This window comes from Salmo salar, chromosome ssa12, assembly GCF_905237065.1.
Source record: "Salmo salar chromosome ssa12, Ssal_v3.1, whole genome shotgun sequence".
NCBI classification, from domain to species: Eukaryota; Metazoa; Chordata; class Actinopteri; order Salmoniformes; family Salmonidae; genus Salmo; species Salmo salar.
In genome coordinates this window covers 33,439,435-33,463,582 of record NC_059453.1, presented here as the reverse complement: position 1 = coordinate 33,463,582, position 24,148 = coordinate 33,439,435, and the positions used below count along the sequence as shown (strand labels likewise).

General features: G+C 43.0%; 1 protein-coding gene across 2 annotated transcripts in view; it reads right to left on the bottom strand.

Moving 5' to 3' along the window:
- The window catches only part of LOC106564882 (protein kinase C alpha type), a 266,895-nt gene that overhangs the window by 168,327 nt on the left and 74,420 nt on the right, over positions 1 to 24,148 (bottom strand). For both annotated transcript variants that reach the window (XM_014131369.2, XM_014131371.2), the window contains exon 3: positions 11,987 to 12,069. In XM_014131369.2, coding sequence (XP_013986844.1) covers positions 11,987 to 12,069 — 83 coding nt within the window. The remainder of the gene's footprint in view (positions 1 to 11,986; positions 12,070 to 24,148) is intronic.

Genomic DNA, 24,148 nt, shown 5'->3' with positions numbered 1-24,148 from the left:
TGTGTGTGTGTGTGTGTGTGTGTGTGTGTGTGTGTGTGTGTGTGTGTGTGAGAGAGAGAGTGTGTGCCAGACATGCACGATGACTTTAATCAACTCAATGTAGCATGGATCAGTTAACCACCTAACCGAGGAACTCAATTTAACCTTGCGCAATACCCTAGATGCAGTTGCACCCCTAAAAACTAAAAACATCTGTCATAAGAAACTAGCTCCCTGGTATACAGAAAATACACGAGCTCTGAAGCAAGCTTCCAGAAAATTGGAACGGAAATGGCGCCACACCAAACTGGAAGTCTTCCGACTAGCTTGGAAAGACAGTACCGTGCAGTATCGAAGAGCCCTCATTGCTGCTCGATCATACTATTTTTCCAACTTAATTGAGGAAAATAAGAACAATCCGAAATTTCTTTTTGATACTGTCGCAAAGCTAACTAAAAAGCAGCCTTCGCAAATGGAGGATGGCTTTCACTTCAGCAGTAATACATTTATGAACTTCTTTGAGGAAAAGATCATGATCATTAGAAAGCAAATTACAGACTCCTCTTTAAATCTGGGTATTCCTCCAAAGCTCCATTGTCCTGAGTCTACACAACTCTGCCAGGACGTAGGATCAAGGGAGATACTAAAGTGTTTTAGTACTATATCTCTTGACACAATGATGAAAATAATCATGGCCTCCAAACCCTCAAGCTGCATACTGGACCCTATTCCAACTAAACTACTGAAAGAGCTGCTTCCTGTGCTTGGCCCTCCTATGTTGAACATAATAAACGGCTCTCTATCCACCGGATGTGTACCAAGCTCACTAAAAGTGGCAGTAATAAAGCCTCTCTTGAAAAGGCCGAATCTTGACCCAGAAATTATTAAAAAAAACTAATCGGCCTATATCGAATCTTCCATTCCTCTCAAAAATTTTAGAAAAAGCTGTTGCACAGCAACTCACTGCCTTCCTGAAGACAAACAATGTATACGAAACGCTTCAGTCTGGTTTTAGACCCCATCATAGCACTGAGACTGCACTTGTGAAGGTGGTAAATGACCTTTTAATGACGTCAGACCGAGGCTCTGCATCTGTCCTCGTGCTCCTAGATCTTAGTGCCGCTTTTGATACCATCGATCATCACATTCTTTTGGAGAGATTGGAAACCCAAATTGGTCTACATGGACAAGTTCTGGCCTGGTTTAGATCTTATCTGTCGGAAAGATATCAGTTTGTCTCTGTGAATGGTTTGTCCTCTGACAAATCAATTGTAAATTTCGGTGTTCCTCAAGGTTCCGTTTTAGGACCACTATTGTTTTCACTATATATTTTACCTCTTGGGGATGTCATTCGAAAACATAATGTTAAATTTCACTGCTATGCGGACGACACACAGCTGTACATTTCAATGAAACATGGTGAAGCCCCAAAATTGCCCTCGCTAGAAGCCTGTGTTTCAGACATAAAGAAGTGGATGGCTGCAAACTTTCTACTTTTAAACTCGGACAAAACAGAGATGCTTGTTCTAGGTCCCAAGAAACAAAGAGATCTTCTGTTGAATCTGACAATTAATCTGGATGGTTGTACAGTCGTCTCAAATAAAACTGTGAAGGACCTCGGCGTTACTCTGGACCCTGATCTCTCTTTTGAAGAACATATGAAGACTGTTTCAAGGACAGCTTTTTTCCATCTACGTAATATTGCAAAAATCAGAAACTTTCTGTCCAAAAATGACGCAGAAAAATTAATCCATGCTTTTGTTACTTCTAGGCTGGACTACTGCAATGCTCTACTTTCCGGCTACCCGGATAAAGCACTAAACAAACTTCAGTTAGTGCTAAATACGGCTGCTAGAATCCTGACTAGAACCAAAAAATGTGATCATATTACTCCAGTGCTAGCCTCCCTACACTGGCTTCCTGTTAAGGCAAGGGCTGATTTCAAGGTTTTACTGCTAACCTACAAAGCATTACATGGGCGTGCTCCTACCCATCTTTCCGATTTGGTCCTGCCGTACATACCTACACGTACGCTACGGTCACAAGACGCAGGCCTCCTAATTGTCCCTAGAATTTCTAAGCAAACGGCTGGAGGTAGGGCTTTCTCCTATAGAGCTCCATTTTTATGGAATGGTCTGCCTACCAATGTGAGAGACGCAGACTCAGTCTCAACCTTTAAGTCTTTACTGAAGACTTATCTCTTCAGTAGGTCCTATGATTAAGTATAGTCTGGCCCAGGAGTGTGAAGGTGAACGGAAAGGCTGGAGCAACGAACCGCCCTTGCTGTCTCTGCCTTGCCGGTTCCCCTCTTTCCACTGGGATTCTCTGCCTCTAACCCTTTTACAGGGGCTGAGTCACTGGCTTACTGGTGTTCTTCCATGCCGTCCATGGGAGGGGTGCGTCACTTGAGTGGGTTGAGTCACTGACGTGGTCTTCCTGTCTGGGTTGGCGCCCCCCCCTTGGGTTGTGCCATGGCGGAGATCGTTGTGGGCTATACTCGGCCTTGTCTTAGGACGGTAAGTTGGTGGTTGGAGACATCCCTCTAGTGGTGTGGGGGCTGTGCTTTGGCAAAGTGGGTGGGGTTATATCCTGCCTGTTTGGCCCTGTCCGGGGGTATCATCGGATGGGGCCACAGTGTCTTCTGATCCCTCCTGTCTCAGCCTCCAGTATTTATACTGCAGTAGTTTATGTGTCGGGGGGCTAGGGTCAGTCTGTTACATCTGGAGTATTTCTCTTGTCTTATCCGGTGTCCTGTGTGAATTTAAATATGCCCTCTCTAATTCTCTCTTTCTCTCTTTCTGTCTTTCTCTCGGAGGACCTGAGCCCTAGGACCATGCCTCAGGACTACCTGGTATGATGACTCCTTGCTGTCCCCAGTCCACCTGGCCATGCTGCTGCTCCAGTTTCAACTGTTCTGCCTGCGGCTATGGAACCCTGACCTGTTCACCGGACGTGCTTGTTGCACCCTCGACAACTACTATGATTATTATTATTTGACCATGCTGGTCATTTATGAACATTTTAACATCTTGACCATGTTCTGTTATAATATCCACCCTGCACAGCCAGAAGAGGACTGGCCACCCCTCATAGCCTGGTTCCTCTCTAGGTTTCTTCCTAGGTTTTTGGCCTTTCTAGGGAGTTTTTCCTAGGGAGTTTTTACTAGCCACCGTGCTTCTTTCACATGCTTTGCTTGCTGTTTGGGGTTTTAGGCTGGGTTTCTGTACAGCACTTTGAGATATCAGCTATATAAATAAATTTGATTTGATTTGATTTGGATACACCCAATTAGGTTCAGGCTTGGGCAGCGGGGACCAGAGCAACACTCAGCAGTGAGGCAGAAACACAACGGTCTGGAGCGAGATGACATCACAGCACCATGACTCAGGACTGGGAGGAGGACACATCTCACTAGTCTAGAGTGGCTTCCTCTCCATCTGAGCCCAGAGAATAGGTGATGTCTATCTGGTATATTTTCACCAGAACAACAAATGTTCCATATCAGCGCAGATGAAGGAAATAAGATGAGGTGAGGAAGTCAAGTAAGGCTGTTGAGATGCACCCAGCTATGTACTTTAAGGGAACGCCATTTTGTGCAGTGGTCCTATTTGCATAGGTGCATGTCGGGAGCGAATGACCCCAATCATAGAGACAAGTTCTCAAGCAACCTTTGATTTGATCTATTGACAGACAGGGAAGGGATTATACACAAATACAGTGCCTTCGGAAAGTATTCAGACCCCTTGACTTTTTCCACATTTTATGTCACAGGTTTATTCTAAGATGGATAAAAAAAATTATACTCATCAATTTCCACACAATACCGCATAATGAAAGTGAGTACAGATTGATTTGTTTGCACATTTTTGGGAAATAAAAAAAACAGAAATACCTTATTTACATAAGTATTCAGACCCTTTGCTATGAGACTCGAAATTGAGCTCAGGTGCATCCTGTTTCATTAATCATCCTTGAGATGTTTCTACAACTTGGAGTCCACCTGTGGTAAATTCAATTGATTGGACATGATTTGGAAAGACACATGCCTGTCTATATAAGTTCCCACAGTTGACAGTGCGTATCAGAGCAAAAACCAAGCCTTGAGGTCGAAGGAATTGTCCGTAGAGCTCCGAGACAGGATTACGTAGAGGCACAGATCTGGGGAAGTGTACCAAAACATTTCTGCAGCATTGAAGGTCCCCAAGAACACAGTGGCCTCCATCATTCTAAAATGGAAGAAGTTTGGAACCACCAAGACTCTTCCTAGAGCTTGGTGGTTCCAAAATGAGCAATCGGGGGAGAAGGGCCTTGGTCAGGGAGGTGACCATGAACCCGATGATCGCTGACAGAGCTCCTCTGTGGAGATGGGAGAACCTTCTAGAAGGACAACCATCTCTGCAGCACTCCACCAAATCAGGCCTCTCTGCAGCACTCCACCAATCAGGCCTTTATGGTAGAGTGGCCAGACCGAATCCACTCCTCAGTAAAAAGCACATGACAGCTCGCATGGAGTTTGCCAAAACGCAACTAAAGGACTCTACGACCATGAGAAACAAGATTCTCTGGTCTGATGAAACCAGATTGAACTCTTTGGCCGGAATGCCAAGTGTCACGTCTGGAGGAAACCTGGCACCATCCCTACGGTGAAGCATGGTGGTGGCAGCATCATGCTGTAGGGATGCTTTTCAGCGGCAAGGACTGGGAGATTAGTCAGGATCAAGGGAAAGATGAACGGAGCAAAGTACAGAAAGATCCTTGATGAAAACCTGCTCCAGAGCGATCAGGACCTCAGACTGGGGCGAAGGTTCACCTTACAACAGGACAATGACCGTAAGCACACAGCCAAGACAATTCAGGAGTGGCTTTGGGACAAGACTCTGAATGTCCTTGAGCGGACCAGCCAGAGCCCAGACTTGAACCCGATCGAACATCTCTGGAGAGACCTGAAAATAGCTGTGCAGCAACGCTCCCCATCCAACCTGACAGAGCTTGAGAGGATCGTACTGAAACATGTGCTGCCAGACTCATCGACAGGCATTACGCGAAGTGGCCCTTTCACCAGCAAAGCAAAAATATTCTAAATATTTAAGTAGACGACAACATGTTCACTAGGTCTGGTTGCGTTTCATTATTTGTAATGAACCCTGTTTAGCCCTTGCGAATAGCTGGAGAGATAGTTTTGAGGCATACCTGAATGCAGGGCCATAGTCCATAAACATTTACAAGACAGAATAAACACTGTTGTTTTTACCCGTTTTCCCCTGGCTTAAAGGGGCCATGGGAACACTACACACACCCTCTTCTCTTCACCATACACCTCTTCTTACTTATTATTATTAGTATTATTATTATAATAATAAAAGGGAAAGGGGGCTACCTAGTCAGTTGTCCAACAATGTATTCAACTGAAATGTGTCTTCCGCATTTAACTCAACCCCTCTGAATCAGAGAGGTGCGGAGGACTGCCTTTATCGACGCCCACGACTTCGGCGCCCGGGGAGCAGTGGATTAACTGCCTTGCTCAGGGGCAGAACGACGATCAACAATCCTGTGGCCAAAGTGGAGGCACAAGCATTGCAGAGGAAGTTGGGTCCTACCGCTTCTTGATTTGCTGTGTCGTATGGTGTGAGATAGCGACAATGACAAACAAGGTGAACAAGCTCCTCCAATCCGCCTCAATGCAGTTGTATATCGCAGTGAATTTAATCTCAAATGAAAAAGGGCTCCCTCAGTACCGTACATACCGGGAAACTGGATTCTCTGAGGCCCAGACAACAGCCAAAGGCATTTGTGAATAAATGAATGTGGAGGCTGTTCTGAGAGAGAAGAGACAGAATCAGCAAGAGGTATTTCAGCTATGAGGCTCCTGACGAACCAGTGACTGACGCACTGAAAAACCTTGAAGTCCACTACTTCAACATTGTGGTCGACTGCTGCGACATCGATGAATGAGAGATTTAAAACACTCAACCAGGTGAAACCAAATATGGAGTGCTGCTGAACTTCAGCACTGCCTCTCAGATGTCCAGTGAATCTTTAAAAGGCTCACTGCATGGAAGTTGAAAACACTCTAACCTTCAGAGATGACTGTTACATCAGTGGAATGGATCTGGCACACGAGATTCAGAATTGACCTGATCTACCATCAGATAACTGCCTTTGAGCTGCTTTCCTTTCTCTGTGAGAAAAACCTGGAGGAACTCTATCCTAACCTTTGGATAGCCTTAAGAATTGCAGTCACCCTACCAGTAGCATCGTCAGAGAGGAGTTTTTCAAAATGAAAGCTCATCAAAAGCTACCTGAGGTCTTCCATGTCACAGGAACGTTTGAGCGGTCTGGCCATCATGAGCATAAATCATGACGTGGGGAAACACATGTCCTACGATGACATCATTGGTGATTTTGCATCAAGAAAGTGCAGAAGAGGAATATTTTGATGGTAAGATTTTAATTCAAACATTCAAATGTTTACACACTTGGTAACATTTAAGATTGTATGGCAGAAGTGCATTTGTGTAGATCACTGCTTAACTAACTATGTGACATACTTTCTCCATTTCTTCCAGACAGTCCAGACAGATGGTGCCCATGCTGATGCTGAAAATTCCCAGGCTGAAAGGGAACCAAAGTTAATCACACAGCTGTATAGGGTTTATTGTACTATTTTGAGACATATAGCTGCAGCCATAGCATATAGACTTATGTTTACATTGTATAGACAAAGCTAATATTGTGAGGGCTGGACTAATTACCAGGCAGCAGAGCCAAAGCTCAGTGCTATATTTTATTATTTAATATTTTCTACAATTTCTTATTTATGTTAATGTTAATATTCACTTATCTTAAGATACTACAGACAATATTTGATTCAATACATATTTTTTGTTTATACCTCATTCTGTTTTATAGAATAAGTATATCTAATTATTCTTAGACCGACAGACGGAGCAAACTGTTTTAAAGGAGGGAGGATTGTAGTGTGAGCACTGGGATGTCAGGCGTGACTGTGTGGCAATGGCAAATGGTTTACATGGGTCACAGGTCAGGTAGGAGGGCCCCTTAGCAGAATTCTGCTTAGGGCCCCAGGGAGGTCAGGACCGGCTCTGAGTGAGAAAATAAGCATTAGCTCAATAACATTGTTTTGAAAGTATTCACATTCACAAGTAATCTCTTAACAACATTGTACATACAGGAATGGATAACCAGATCACTCCATATATACATGTATATAACAACTATGATGACTGATATGAGGTTATATTCCCACCACATCAGCAGATGGTAGTAATGAGTAATATCTCATGTTCATTCAACGTCTCGCTTTCATTTAGTGCCGTTTGATCAAGTAGCCTGCATGACAGTGGATCATAATAATTAGCTCTGTGTGGTATGAGGAACCTCATTAGCCATACAGACTCAATGATCTGACACCATTCATTTGTGTGGGAGGGACAAAAAGGCATTCAGCCTCGCATCCTGTGCATTGAGGCATTGGTGGTGTCCAAAATGGCAACCTATTTTCAAAATAGTGCACTACTTTTAAACAGAGCCCCTGGTCAAAAGCAGTGCACTATACAGGGAATAGGGAGCCAATTGGGAAGCAGATATAACAACAACAAAAAAAGATTCAAACAAGAGGCTCATTAAAGCAACCTCATTAACAACATGTATTACGCTTGTTGACCCCCCCCCCCCACAAACTTCCTCAGACACACTGAATTAATGGGGCTGCTGTAGTCTAGTTAGCCTGGGTCTCATTCATGAATGTAATTCTATGTGACAGTTATCAGAAGCTCCAGTGGAGCAGCGCAGGCACCAATGACTGTGCTGAGAGAGAGAAATAAATAGATGAGAGAAAGAAAGAAAGAGAGAGAAAGAGGAGAAAGAAAGAGGGAGAGAGAGGAGAAAGAAAGAGGAAAGAGAGAGAGAAGAGAGGACAGAGAGAGAGAGAAGAGAAGAGAGGGAAGAGAGAGAGAAGAGAGAAGAGAGAGAGAGATAATGGGTTTTCATTTGGCTAAAGAAGCAGGGACAGCAGCACCCTCCACTCCACTGTACATGTCAACACAAAAAAAAAAAAACGAGACAAAAAGTGTGTGCTAAGCACAAAAATGTCGCTTTGAATTTCCAGCACTCGGCGTGTGAGCCACATTCTCTTTGGAACGTCTGACACAGAGTGGAGGCTTCTGAGGGGAGGATGGAATGGCATGGCATCATGGAATGGCATCAAACATATGGAAACCATGCGTTTGTTGTATTTGATACCATTCCATCTAATTCCGCTCCAGCCATTACTACAAGCCCGTCTTCCCCAATTAAGCTGCCACCAACCTCCTGTGGTCTGGCATGCAAGCGCAGGGGCATGTGCTACTGAGAGTACACGCTGGTATTCGACTCCGTAGGGGGTGAGGGGTGAAAAGGAGGAGGGGGGGTTGGAGTATGCCAGAGACAGGCATGATTACATCATAGAGACATGGGCGGCTAGCAGGCTACATTTACCGTCAGGCATGCGGCAGGGCCTACTCAGGCTCCTGGGTTCATAGACTGGGGAGGGAGAAAGGATGGGTCCTTCATGACTCAGCCACTGGCTCTCTCAGGCAGCATCCCAAATGACAACCTATTCCCTATATAGTGCACTGTTTTTAGACCAAGACTCGATGGCTGCGTTTACACAGGCATCCCAATTCAGATTTTTTTTTCTCCCACTAATTGCTCGTTCGACCAATCACATCAGATATTTTCACATCTGATCGGTCAAAATACCAATTAGTGAAAAAAAAGATCAGAATTGGTCTGCCTGAGTAAACACAGCCTATGTATTAACCCAAGTAGTACACTATGTAAGGAAAAGGGTGTCATTAGGAATGCAGACATCTGTGTTTCATCTCCATGGCCCTGTAGGGGGACCAGGAAGTCCATGCATTATTAATAGTGATGGGGGGAAAACAGTTACATATCGGGATATTATTTCTGATGATATAGCGTATCGCTTTGACAATATTGCAATATTATTTTTGTGCTAGTTGGCTGTACCTGAACCAAAACTCCAGTATTTTTCCTTCATACTTTGTTATCAATTATGGAACCAATTGTATTTCCATGACTGATCAAATCTATTTTATTCATGGCTCTCTCTCGTCTCTCTGCAGCAGATATATGGTGAGCAATATGTTTGGAACATCGAATAAAATCACAGTCTCAAATCGCAATACATATAGAATCGTGAGAATCGCAATATATATCATATTGCCAAATAAGTATCGCGATATCATATTGTTAGGTTCCTGGCAATTCCCAGCCCTAATTATTAACCAAGCTTGTTCTGCAAAACACTACACATACTAGCCAAGCCTCTGTTAGCAACAAAGAGCAGAGTGGCCAAATGAAACCATTTTGAAGCAGTTAACTGCACTAATCTAGCCAATTAACCCTCACCGTGCCTCCGGGAAAACATAGCCCTATAGCTCAAGTGGAAAGGGTGGTATTGGGAGATTGCTTGACGCGAGCGCAACAGTTTTTCATTAGACCTTTACAGTACACTTTGCTTTAGGAACCTATTCTTCAGTATGTTTGCTTTTCAATATTGCTGAAGTGCCCTAAGTTAGACATAGTCAGGGTTAGGGTCCCAAATGGCCCCCTATTCCTTATTTAGTACTTCTGACCAGAGCCCTATGGAAAGTAGTGCACAATATAGGCAATAGGGTCCCATTTGAGAGAGAACCATTGTTTATGCTCCTATTATTCACCCTTTATTTTGGATTCTGCCCACCTAGCAATTAGGTTGCTAGGGAAAACTGCACATACGCTAACATGTGCAGTGAATCTATCCCGGATGGGCAATTCACAACCTCTCTGCGTCCCAAATGGCACCCTATTGCCTATATAGTGTACTAAATGGGCCCTGTTCAAAAGTAGTGCACTATATAGGCAATGGGGTGCCATTTGGGATGCGTATCCCATGTGGAATGGGCTTAATGATTAAGATGTGGGCATTTCGCGAGGCTAACGTTAGCTCGCAGCAGTCATTATGGCTACATTAGCAGACTCAAAAGAACAACGCACACTTTTTGTTTGGATGCATTCTGTAAGCCCATGAACCAGAGACTTTTCAGTAGGAACAGTGCTTTTCTTACATTATGTAACTCAACCATCTGTTACTGTAATGCTGAGAAATGTGGCCACTGATGACTGATTTGCTAATAACATATCTGATAGTGACTTCAGATCTAGGGCATCCTATGTTCTTCACAAGTTTAAGTCTGGGGGTTGGTAAGCTGGTCCTAGATCTGTGCCTAATGACAAAGTCTGCCCTAATAAATCCATAAAGTTGGATTACTATAATTGACATGAACATATATTTGGAATGCTGACAAAATGGGGAGTTACCTGCTGCCCTTATCATTATAACCCCTCCAAGCCCCACTAGCGAAGAAAATCCCTTAGCACAGGGGTGTCAAACTCATTCCATGGAGGAAGACCTAGACAACCAAGTGAGGAGAGTTCCTTACTAATTAGTGGCCTTAACTCATCAATCAAGTACAAGGGAGGAGCGAAAACCCACAGACACTCAGCCCTCTGTGGAATGAGTTTGACACATGTTCACGTACTACTTTCTTTAGAGCATGCGTGTCAGCCGCGGGGCGTTCTATTAAAGGCAGCGGACGGTTGAGGAGCTTGAATGACATCTCCAGTTACGGGGCCACCCGGAGAACGCCATGAGGGAGAAAGAAGTTGAGTCCCAAATGGCATCATATTGCCTATATAGTGCACTATTTTGGACCAGGGCTCTGGTCAAAGCTAGTGCACTCTATAGGGAATAGGATGTGTTTTGGGATGCAAACAAACAGTCAGAGCTGTGCTGCTAGGCCAGGCTAGTGTACCTTCACACCTAACGTGCTAGGAAGCCACACTCCCACAGAGGAAAGTACTAGGAGTCACTCTTCATCCACTGCTAGGGAATCTAAGTGGTGATCCAAGTAAGATTTATTCAGGAGAGATTTATGCACCAAATAATTCAACACAGATGCTGAAAGTTAATGTAATATATTTTCATGTGATGTCAAGAGTGCCAGGTATGACACTGGTGTGGGTTGTCATTTAGTTAGACTACTGGGGCCAGTCAAAAGTCTTAAATCGTGGGGGATCTCCCCATGTTCCTTAACAGGTGGTAAACGAGTGTACACTTCGGAGCGGACCTGGAAGTGTCCTCGAGTGATATAATGACTGGGACAAAGTGACCCCTCAGAAGATAAAATTAGGTATATTGAGGTGAAACGAGGTAAGCTGGCCATCAGTTGGTATGATTCATCCAGAGAGCCCTGTTCATTATCCGACTTCCTGCCAGAGTGAGAGATTAAAGCAGTGTCCAAAGTCACTGAACTTGAAGTGACCGGTTGCGTTCATTAGGCATCAAATTGAGAAGAAAAAAAGACACACTGAAACGGGAAGGGACCACCTGGACTTGTCCATTTTGTTTTCCGTTTCAAATGGAAAGTTCTTGTCAGGCGTTTGAAAGTAGAGTACAGAGCCAACTTCTTTATGATACCAAACCAAAGAACTCTGCCGAAATTCAACTCCTACAACTTCAAGCCAAAAAAACTAGCCTGACTGGCCTCCCAATACACAGAGCAAGGTGATGTACGATACTACAGCTCTGGGCCTCCACACACAATGATCTCCTGTCAGACAAGGAGCAGACTCATTCTTCTTCCTTAATGCTCAGCCCCGGTCAACGAGACGAGGACGTTCGGTCTGTCCTGCAAGGCTGTCACTTTGAGAGTAACCATATACTTAACCTGCGTCCCAAAAGGCACCCTATACTAACATATTCATACACTATATGGTAATAGGGTGCCATTTGGGACGCAGGCTTAGAAGAGATGTGCCTTGGCGGTGCCCCCTTTCGCTAGGGGTGCATTTTGGGAGGGGTACATTGACAGAAGCTTAGGGACCCTAAGAGTGGAGAGGCGGTGAGAACATGAGGGGTAGAGGGTGGGGTACGGCTACTTACGTCTGTGTCGGGACCCTTATCCGCACCGGGGCAAGAGAACGTGACAAACTCATGGCACCTCTTGTGGACCACGAAACAGCAAACTGCAGAGAGAGAGAGAGAGAGAGAGAAGAAGAGTGAGTCAACTTGATTTGTTTTCCTGTATCGTAGCTTTAGCAGATCTAAATTAGCCTGAAGTCTTGCAAGACATAGAACAGACACCACTAAGAGCAGAGGGGGGAAAAAACAATGTGTGGCTAATCATCTCTCCAGATGGCTTGTACAGCCTACGGCAGCCAAAGTACTGTACCACTACCTCCTCACTGTCTCGCAGGCCTTACGGGCACACACAAACGCACACAACGGCACGGCACAGCACAGAGCTCCGCATTCTCATAGCCTCATTGCGTACACCCAGTGTTTGGCTACACTAGCGCCACATTGGAAACCGAGCTGAGCTCAGACACTGGGGGATAATAGTGGTGGTGGAGCTGAGTGTATTGGTTGCTTGAATAATAGATAGTCTCTGATGGCTCTGTCTTTTAGCTTGGCTACAGATTGCTGGCTGTGCCTATAGATCTCTCAGAATTGTAGCTATACCTTTTGTCTCCGTCTATCTCTTTCCCTCTCTCCGAACTATAGTATACTGATCAAAAATATATACGCAACATGTACAGTGCTGGTCCCATATTTCATGGGAAAATAAAAAATAAATGTGGTTCGCTCTATACTAAATGTTGTTCGCTCTATACTAAATGTTGTTCGCTCTACACTAAATGTTGTTCGCTCTACACTAAATGATGCCACTGTAGATCAATAGCATTGATGTTCAGAGATGCACCGCAGTTAACAGCTACCACTAGTAATTGTTAGCCCTTTGACCTTTTCATGACCCAATTACTCAATATGTAGGTTACATTATAGTAGCAAATGGTGAGAGGATGGGTAACAACGTACTAAAGAGGTTTTTACACCATTATCACAATTTCTGTAGTAACAATTTTCACAAACTTCTAAGTAAAATGGTGCAACGTGCCCACTCAAAGCTAGGCTTCTTTTAGCTTTCAAACCAACAAATAGGCCTACTGATCAACAGAACCAGCCTAGCGGAGTATCGGCCGGGCCTACATTTATTCAGGAAGTCTGATCTGGCTGAAACAAAGTAAGCATCAAGGCCAATGTCTCATGTTAACATTAATGATGGCCAAAACAATATCAACAACCCTGTCCCATCTCTCCACCTCCCACCCCTGAGATACTGGCTTGTCAACACCCCAGCGAGACCACAACCCATAACTTATATTACCACAGCCACCCATATGAAAGCCGTCACACCGTAAATCCAAATGATCAATAACTTCCATAAATCTGCAGTATAGCCGGCAAATGGTCTGAAGCATCCAGATCATTACGAACTGCCACATGACGCCACAGAGTGCTATAAGCGAGTAAACAGTGAGTATGGTCGCAACAAACCAACGCGAGAAAAAAATGATCGCTCAAATTCTATCCCTTATTCACAATTATTTGGTTTCTGAATCACGTCACGTAATGATATACAGGAGGTAGACAATTTTCATTTGCGTGGCACAACTTGCTGTGAGGCCGAGAAGGAAGACAGTGCACTGTCAGGCGCCAGCAGTCAGAGAGATATACAGCGGTCTGTAATCTCTAATAAATGCGGAGGAAGAGGTGAACTATGGTCTCTCTGAGGGATTAAATACGTCCATAATAATGAGACACATTAGTCAGACAAAAGTCTCGCAGCAGTTCAGTGGATGTCTATTCTATTTTGGTGCTCCCAAACTGCTCTGAGAAGTGCCTTTATTTTATGTATTTTTAGGACAACTTTAGTGGAACCTGCTGTTCCAGAAGAAATTGGGTCATTCTGAACAATAGGGAACATTGCTGTTCAGCTAAGACGGCAAAAAAGCACGACCCAACCTATAACCTGCCCTGAAGTGATTGTTTCTTTATGAGACTTTCCTCGCTAGTGGTTGAAAGAGAAAGGTCAAAGGGCAGAAGGCTGAAGAGGTTACGGCTGCATCTCCATGGATACAGGCCCTGGTGGCCTTATTAGAGGGGCTATCTGCCAGTGAAACTAGATCCACTGCTCTCCTACAGGCCGAAAGGAGCACTTACTGTAGGGCTTCACCACTCATCCATCACCACCGCCATTTTGGAGCAACAGTCTCATCAGGGGACTAAAGAACAGACAAGCCTTAATGCAACTGCACTGTTGCCATAGGTTAATGCGATCCATTTTGTAGACTTGTAAATACAGGGGGACTGTATTGAGTGATGATTAAAAGCTAATAGCAGGGCCTTATTAATCAGGGTTTCACGGTTCTATGAGATGGGATGAGCATGCAATGGCTGTACTTGGATCAGTGAAACTGTCAATGGCTATGAATCACTGTACAGTTCCTGGATCCAGAGCAATGTGGACAAAGTGGTGGATTTGCACAACTACACTTGGATCAGAACAAGAAGTACAGTTAAAGCGATAGTTCAATCAAATTATAAAATGACACATTGGTTTCCTTACCCTGTAAGCAGTTTATGGACAAGTTATGACAGCAAGCCATGCTTTGGGTTTATTTCCCTGGCACTGTTTCCAAATGCTAACGTTTTAGCATTTGTGGCACAAATCCCATCCAAATCCTGGTAGCGTTATTAGCATGTTTTGTACAACATATCCAAACCCAAAAGTATCTCAAATTGGTTGTGAAGCTCAACAAAGTCACTTATAGATGATTTGAACATGATGCGTGAAAAATGCTTACATCTGAACTGTAACTTGAATGGGAGTCATGGTACCAATATTATAATTTTGAGCATTTGGAAACAGTGCCAAGGAAACTTAAAACTTCGCCTAAAATGACATACCCAAATCTAACTGCCTGTAACTCTGACCCTGAAGCAAGGATATGCATATTCTTGGTACCATTTCAATGGAAACACTTAAGTTTTTGGAAATGTGAAAGGAATGTAGGAGAATATAACACAATAGATCTGGTAAAAGATAATAAAAAGGAAAAAAAAAAAAAAAAACGTTATTTCGTATGGTTTTTGTACCATCATCTTTGAAGTGCAAGAGAAAGGCCATAACGTATTATTCCAGGCCAGGTGCAATTCCGACTTTGGCCACTAGATGGCAGCAGTGTATGTGCAACGTTTTAGACTGATCCAATGAACCATTGCATTTCTGTTCAAAATATTGTATCAAGACTGCCCAAATGTGCCTAATTTGTTTATTAACAACTTTTCATGTTCAAAACTGTGCACTCTACTCAAACAATAGCAAGGTATTCTTTCACTGTAATGGCTACTGTAAAGTGGAAAGTGCAGTTAGATTAATAGGAATTTGAGCTTTCTGCCAATATCAGATATGTCTATGTCCTGGGAAATGTTCTTGTTACTTACAACCTCATGCTAATCGCATTAGCCTACATTAGCTCAACTGTCCTGTGGATGGGACACTGATCCCGAAGAAGTTTTTAACCAAAGCATGGATTGTTTTAAAACCTTGTCCATGGACTGCTTACAGGGTAAGGAAACCAACATGAACTATCCCTTTAACAACTGTAGACTGATTACTTTTAGGCTGTACCTAGATCAGAAATAACGGTCTCAAAAAGATAGCAAGACTTTGAACGACTTGGTGAGGTTTCATAAGGCTTTGCTTTCTCAGGGAGAAGGAGAAGTAAATGAGCCGGTGAAAACAGCATTAGAAGAGCAGAGAGAAAATGTCATGTTAACTTTTAATGAAGGGTCTCGCTGTGATCTCATTATCATCAATTATGGAGGGGCCACAATGTAATGTGGATTTTACAATAAATACTTATTACATCTTCAAATACCCCTCCGACAGCAGAACAAGGGATAATTATCTGAATGATAATGTCTCTCTTTCCATGCAATCGATCCTGACTCCAAAAAAACCATGCCCATGCTAATGTTATGGCGGAAGGTTGCAATTCAGAGACGTTGGTTTCTGTCATTCAGTGCTGTGGAATTGAGATGGAGATGGATTCGAGAATGGAAATGTGCTTTGGATCTGGAATAAGTGATCAAGATATGTAGACATCAGCGCATTGACTTGATTATGAAGTATGTGTCAGAATAATACGATTGCGAGGGGAGAGGGTTTTAGAGTCGACCTGCGGCAAGCAAGGCATCCAATTGCTGGCTCTAACAGCAGGCTGTTCAACGTCACTCCGGCTCAGTCACGCCACTGTTTCTTTTAGCGCAAAGCATAAACAGGCACGCACTTACCGGCTTTTGCTAAATAATCGTGGGATTACTGTGAAACTCGTTGAAAGGATAATTGACTGTTTAGAACAGTTCACTGCGTATGAGGAACATGAAAACGAAAACATAGGTTTGTTGAAAACTGCCGGCACAAGGCAGCATGTTTTTTCTTTTTTGTCTATGTACTTTCAGTTAGAACATTGGGTGAGTTTGACCATAACAAGTGTAATTGCAATAATTATATTGATTTACAATAACCACCCTTTAAATTGCACAAAAGTGCTGGTTCTAATGGTGAGTTGAGCCTCCAAATACAAGTCTACTGAACTCCAGCTGAAGGCCTGATAGTCACTTCTGTATGTCTCAGTGTGTGAAGTGCTCTTGAGAGGTGAACATGAGAACGTGTTGAAAAGCAGAGCGCCCTGCCTCTAACCTGACTGTGTCAGGTCTTCCATGTCACGCCAAAGAGACTGAGGAGAAGTCAAGGATAGGGGAGCAGGACAGTCAGTCACCACACCAAGGACAAAGGGAGTCTGGAGACAACCTCCAATCGATGTGGCAGTGAATCAACTTCGACCCAGACATGGATAGTCAGAGGGTGGGTGGAGGAGACAGGGGATAGGAGGGAAGCGACATTGGTAGAATGCTGCTTTCATCATAAACCAACCCGAGAGGCCATAAATAAGGACACTACCAAAACGCTGATGGACCTAATAATCGTTTTCAAATCATACAGTAATTCTAAGAGATTCAAATCGGTTTTATTTTATTTCATTTCGTGTGGTGCGTATTAATGCCTCAACTGTCTATTATCTGTAATAATTTGCATTGCAACACGGCGAAACCATGACCATTATGACAATGACGACGATTACGATCACCATAGCAACGATAACGATGACGATACAAATGATAATGGTGACAATAATGATTATGATGAAAGTAAGGATAATAATGATGGGAATAATAATAATAATAATAAATAATATGACGATGAAGGCTGTCAGCGGTCAGGTTAGAATAATATCATAAACTCACAGATCCAGAAGTGGAAAGGGTGGCAATATTTCCCCAAATCTACTCCTCTCTGATATAATATAAACCATGGCCTGAGTGGATGACAGAAGGAGTAACCATCCATCATGTTAAGTAACGTCGTGGAGGAGTTATAAAACTGGAGAAATAAATGAATTCAGACATTATTGTGTTATGTGATTGATTCCCCCTCAAGTTTGCCCAACTCCAGTATTTCTGTTTTAATGGGAAATAAAACAGGACTGTTGTGGAGAAGAAGCGATAGGTTATAGATTTGGCTTGGCCATCTCAGTGGTTGTAATAGCATAGATTAATTAATACATGTCTATTATTCGCATAAATCTGTGTGATCGGTGCCTTCTGATCATACTTGAAGGTCCAATGCAGTCGTTTTCTATATCAATATCAAATTATTTCTGGATAACAATTAAGTACCTTACTGTGATTGTGAAGAAGCTTTTTTGACTATTTTAAAACAAAGTGCATTTCTCAATAAATTATTTTGCTAGGATTGTCTGGGAGTGGTCTGAGTGGGGAGGGGAAAACTGAAAACTGTTATTGGCAGAGAGGTTTGGAACTTTCTTTCTTATTGGTCTATTAACTAATTTATCGCCTGGGGATATCACCAGACAGGCCAAAACTCCATCTCATCAATGCAGGCTGAAATGTCAGCCGCTTTTCTTTCCAAACAGCTCTTACACTACAAGGGCATTATCATAATTTTCACAATTTCACAGTATTATTCCAACATTATAGTGTGGAAATATATAAAACACAGGAAATCACGTTTTTTGACTGCATGGGGCCTTTAATTCTCAATCAGGGTTGTAACAATGATTTACGTTGGATATACAGTCTCCCTACAGCTATTTTCTGCACCAACACTCAATGCACATCACTATGTTAAAGCTTCTAATTGAAAACCTATAATTTACTGTGGCTTGAAGTCAGACTCAAATCATGAATTTCCAGTAGTCTTACTTTCCAACATAATATATGAACATTATGGACCACAGTAGGTATTTAATCAGATATCTCCCAAACATAGATTTATCAGAAGCTTGTTCGAGGGGTAATTTCAATAAAACAATATAGCCCTCTATTAGTATGTGGGATGAAGCTTTCCCTCGTCTTCATCTGCAATAAAACCTTTTGGCATTTGGGTCATAAAGCTGATATAGTAGGTCTGTTAGAGCATAGCATAGTTTCAGTAACTTTTACAACCCAGAAATAATGCAGCTTCTTCTTACCTAGGCATCATATAACCCATACAATATGCATCATACAACCCATACAATATGCATCATATAACCCATACAATATGCATCATATAACATGGACGGTAGGCATAACCATTCGTGGCAGGTTACGCCGGGTTATTGCATACTATATAACTCAATTGTCATGGTGTGTTAGAGTGGGCTTGACTATAATATCGCTTATGTGATGGTCATCAAGCATTGACTGATGTGAATGTGTTTACATTTGTCATGTCACTCAGTGTGAAAGCCATGAATGGGGTTCAGACTTGTGATGTCAGGTTTATGATGTCATGTCATTACTCATTCAGAGACATAATGGTTCCTGCACAGTGTTAACCAGCTAGCTTACTGTATGATGCTCTGTTTGCAGCCACTGTGAGCGGATTTAGATTTTTCATGTCAGGTTTTTGTCATGTCATTACTCATTCAGACGTACAGTAAGGGCTCCTAATTCCAGCTCAGTGTTAAGCAACTAGCTCCCTACACTGTATGATGCTCTTCCTCTCCACCGACTGTACTGCAAAATCTGGTTCGTGTTCATTATGGCAAACTGTTGCAAGATGTTAAGCACAGCAATCTCTTATTGGACTAGTTCAGATAGTACCTCCACGTTTCACTCCGTTTTCTTCTTTTTTGTGCCTACTGAACACGGCCCTGGTGGAGGTTAGTAGGGTGGAAACTGTGATTCATCTCAGAGCAGCTTAGCTTAAAGTCACTGGAGTCTCAGCCAGGGCTAGCAGAGGTTTCATGAGGGAAATGGAGGAAGAAACTGCTCAATTTTTCGCCCCAAATGTAATTCCCCTAAGAGGAGGCTAGTAATTCCTCAGTGCCGGGTGGTGAGTAGAGAGGGAGGAAAGGAGTTTAATCTGATTCCAAGGGAGGCTTTAGGAGGCTTGGGTAGGTGTTTAGTCACACTTGGGTGATCTGGGCCGGGTGAGAGTCACTGCTTCCTTGTGCGCAAAGAAAGGCAAATGGACACACTCAGATCCACAGCTGTGTCACCGTAGGGTTAATTTCTGTCCTGTAACTGGACCACACACACATAACAGACAGTTAACCCTTTACACTCGTGTGAATTGGCCTATATAGACAGGGCTAAATTGAAATGTTTTTAACAGAAGTAATATGAAAAGTAGGGATGCACGATATATCGGTGAACATATCGGAATCGGCCCGATGTCTAGTTTAACGGCGATGTTAAAAACCAATGTCAAAGCTACCATGCATACCTATATAACATAGGTACAGGACGTAATGACGCCACGTAACATTTTGCGCTACACGTGGAACACAGCATTCCTAACCTAGCCCACAATGTCTGCTGTGTGGATCGAGCAGTCAACAAGTCGAGCAATTATTTGAAAGAGTAAGAAAATTTCAGCGAGACAACTCAAAGGCGAAATCCATTAAAGCCAAGATAATGGAATTCATTGCCCTTGACAATCAACTGTTCTCTGTCTTTGGTGATGTTGGCTTTTGCCGACTGGTCGAGCACCAGTACACACTACCAAGTGCGCTATTTTTCAGATGTTGCGCTACCGGAGTTACACAGTAATAACGTCACTGCTATTAGCTTCACGACATACATACTATGGAACGTCGTTTGGGTCTTTGCATGTCAAAAAAGTTGCAGTAGCACTGTCAAAGCTGTACAAAAAAGTCTGCAAACAAGCAAACATCAGCCACAAACGATGTGTTGGTAATAAAGCATAATTTGTTCGACCGCAACTTCTGGGGTAGCTAGCTTTAGCTTGGTACCTAGCTAGCACCAATACAACCAGCCTGAAAACAATGACCAGTAGAAAATGCAATAATTTTTTATTATTCTTAGAAATGATTTAGGAATCCTTGTGTGAGTAATTAAGAGCTAGGTTGCCACTTGTTGTTCACCTATTGAAATTGAACTTCAGTTCATAGCAAGCTACTTAACCCTGTTGCCCAAAGCTAACGTTATAGGCAGCCAGCTAGCTTCATCTGGCTAGTGAGGCTCGACCGGACCGGGTTGTGTTGTGAAGCTAGCCACAATAAGGATTAGGCACAATACTGGAATTTGCAGTTTGACTTCAAAATAAAAGTATGCCATTGACAGTGATGCAAATGAATACAAATAGTAGAATTATGCCATACTTTTATTTTGAAGGCTAACCCGCAAAGTCCGCTATTGTGACTAAACCTTATTGTGGCTAGCTACACATAGATGGGTCCGACCACCACTAATCAAATAAGAACTGTCTTATAAATTAGGGTTATTTTATGATGACGACACCTAGCTATATAGTTAGCAAGCTATCTATAGCTACTGAAACAGATGTTGTTTTGCTATGTTTTTGGGGAAGATCATTGTTTGCATCCATGAGCTAGCTAGCTTCTCTTTTTTTAATGACCAGCACTGTAGGTGCGCGAGACAACTTTACCAGCATCATAGCATACATATCAATGAATAGTTGCAACACGTGAAATATAAGTGATAGTGTAATCAATGTGTAATAACTACGCAAAAAATGTATGAACGCATAAAATTATTATTTGACGTGCAGTCATATTCAGGTACCGATTGGTCAACAAGATTATTTGACACGTCAAACAGTGTTATTTGACATGTATCTTTTTTGATACACAAAGACCCAAACAGCGTTCCATAGAAATCCTGGTTGAGAATGAAATGACTGAACAAATTAACAACGAAACAGCACAGCAAGTAAGTGAAAGAAATAGGTTTTGATTATGTTTTACTGGAAATGGGGACATACGTAAATGCCAACAAAATACCTTTTTAGTCAGTGTGGCGCGCGTGTGTGTGTAACCTTTATTTAACTAGGCAAGTCAGTTAAGAACAAATTCTTATTTACAATGACAACCCGGACGACGCTGGGCCAATTGTGTGCCGCCCTATCGGACTCCCAATCACGGCCGGATGTGATACAGCCTGGATTCGAACCATGGACTGTAGTGACGCCTCTTGCACTGAGATGCAGTGCCTTAGACCGCTGCGTCCATGTGTGTGTGTTAACTATTTAACTGTACTAGAATGCTTAAAAGGCAGCTAAAATGTTTAATATCGGTTATCAGTATCAAGTTTTTTTGGCAAAGAAAATGTCGGATATCGGTCAAAAATGTCATATCGGTTTATTACTAATGCAAAGCATATGCATAACCATGGTAGTAGTTGAAAGGGAACAGTTTGGAGATAATGGGAAAATTATTAGATCAAAAGGTGAGGACACAACAGTTCACCTGACACAATACTGAATCCAAACATTACACTGTTGATTTTATGTGCATTTTACATTTACTGTAAATTTTTCAGCGCATTTGTTGATAACGAAATCTGAAAATATTCTGGTTACATTCAGCAACATAAGACTATTCCTGGAAAATGTGGGGTAGGTGCAACAAAATTAAGTGTGCACAGTTTTAAGCAATTCAAAGAAGTCATCAACTTTAAGGTACTTTTTTCAGCTCTCCTACAGTAGCTGTGCCATTGAGGAACCGAAAGAACACAACTCTGCATCCTCGCCGTCACACAATTACGGTTGTTGTTTACGCAATCCAAAAACGTTCCATTATAAATCGCAATCTGGATCAGGTGAGCATGATTTGAGAGCTTGTTCTATTGCCAACATGACTAGCTAACCCACACAGCGCAGAGCCAGAGCTCTGATGTCATGTATAGCATGTTACTCCACGGCCACTGTGTTCCAATTTAGGCTCTTCTTAGCCATTTTCAACATGTATTCAGGTACGAATGTAAAAGACTACACATATGCATACTGTACACACACACACACACACACACACACACACACACACACACACACACACACACACACACACACACACACACACACACACACACACACAAAACAACACCACAAGTGCTGTTGAAACACAACAAGTGGTCACGGTTATTTGAGTGTCTTTATAAGTTAACAGCATATACCACATTATTGCTAGTTGAGTACAGTTCAAAACATTGCCCTGTTTGGAAGGCTCTGTCCTGTACAGCCAGTGTCTACTGCCTTGAAAAGACCAAGCCAAGAGGAGAGAGGGAGGTGCCCCCTTATGCAGGGAAAGGGTCGTCTGTTTCCAAGGGAACAAGCACAGTAAGGGCAATAATGTCATAATCCTAAAAAATGAAAAGAGACCATCTCTCACAGCTCCATCAGTAGCCCAGGGTGGAAGGGCGAGAACAGAGGTGTGTGTGTGTGCGCGCGCGCGCGCGTCTGCCTGCGTGTATGTGCATGAATGCACGTGTGTGTCCCTGCATGTGTGTATGTCAGGCATGTAAGTGATGATTGCCCTCCGCTGTCATCAGTGTTCTCTCTTCACGAAGATGAGACATGGACCTCCTGTTGCACAGCACTCTAGATATTATAGAGCCCATGGTCACGACGACAGCCAGGTACAACAGTGGTGCAGGGAAGGGATTTTCACTTGACAGGGAACGGAACACAACTCAGTCTATTCAAAACATGAAGGCCACTCCACTCAATATACACATTTGAACTGAAAGGAGGACATCATCCATTGGGAATTGAGACCATCTCTTGAACACCCACCGCACTGGTCCTTTGCGGTCATCCATATCACCAATAGTTACTCAGTCAATGAGACCTAATGCCTTTAGCTGGGTCATTGATACCCTTTTTTGTTCCAACAGAATCATCATCAGCAACAAGGCAGCCATTTTGATCCAGAGCTTGTAAGATGAGTAAGTAGGAAGTGGAAGTCCCATGATGGATACACTCTTCCTGGTCAGCCTTAGCTTTGGTTCTGTCGTCGTTTTCTGAGAGTAATTGTTTGAGTGCAGGTTCTGCATTCAAAGTGCCAATTACCTTCTATTGACTAAATCCTTGCAGTATTCAACAGATGATTAGGGGTCTTACAGGCTTGGCACACAATGGAAGTTTACGGAGCGTAGACGACACCGGTTATAATCAGAGCTCTATGGAGAACAGACAGAGGTCTACAGGCTTGACCTATAACGGAGGTGTCTGGAATGGTGTCAACACGTTGTTATTGGCTCTCAAAAGAGGATCCTCACAGAATGGAGGTCGGCGGGAAACACGGTTGACACTCTTTACAACGGCCACTTATGGAAGGCGATCAGAGGCATGACACAGAATTGAGCATGACACAAAATGGAGGTTGGCCGAACTCAATCGACACTCTACAGTCCATACGGCCACATCAGAGGCTTGACACAGAACGGAGGTCACAGGAAGGCAGTCGCTGCTTTTTCCATAATGAGCACATATTGGGGACGGAAACTGTAGGAAGGAACACTGTCAGGGGGCACTTGGAGGAGGCGGGGCTAGAGGCATTAATCATCTGCCCATTCAAACGGGAGCTTATGGCGTCAAAGGCCATGGTAACAATGATGCCAAGGTAACAATGGCGTCAAGTGGAGAAGCTGAACCAGGTTGATATCCGTCTTTTATGAGGGTCCATTAATCATTGATAATTATGTGAGACTGGGTCACATTTATGATGTAGAAAAGATACCCAGGCTTCGTTTCACAGCAAAAGGTACAGAGCCACTGTGCCAATGGAATACACTCACTAAAGTCATTGAACAGGAACATGGCCTCGATTCATTTTTCTATTTTCTTTTTTCCAGATGGTATAGCCG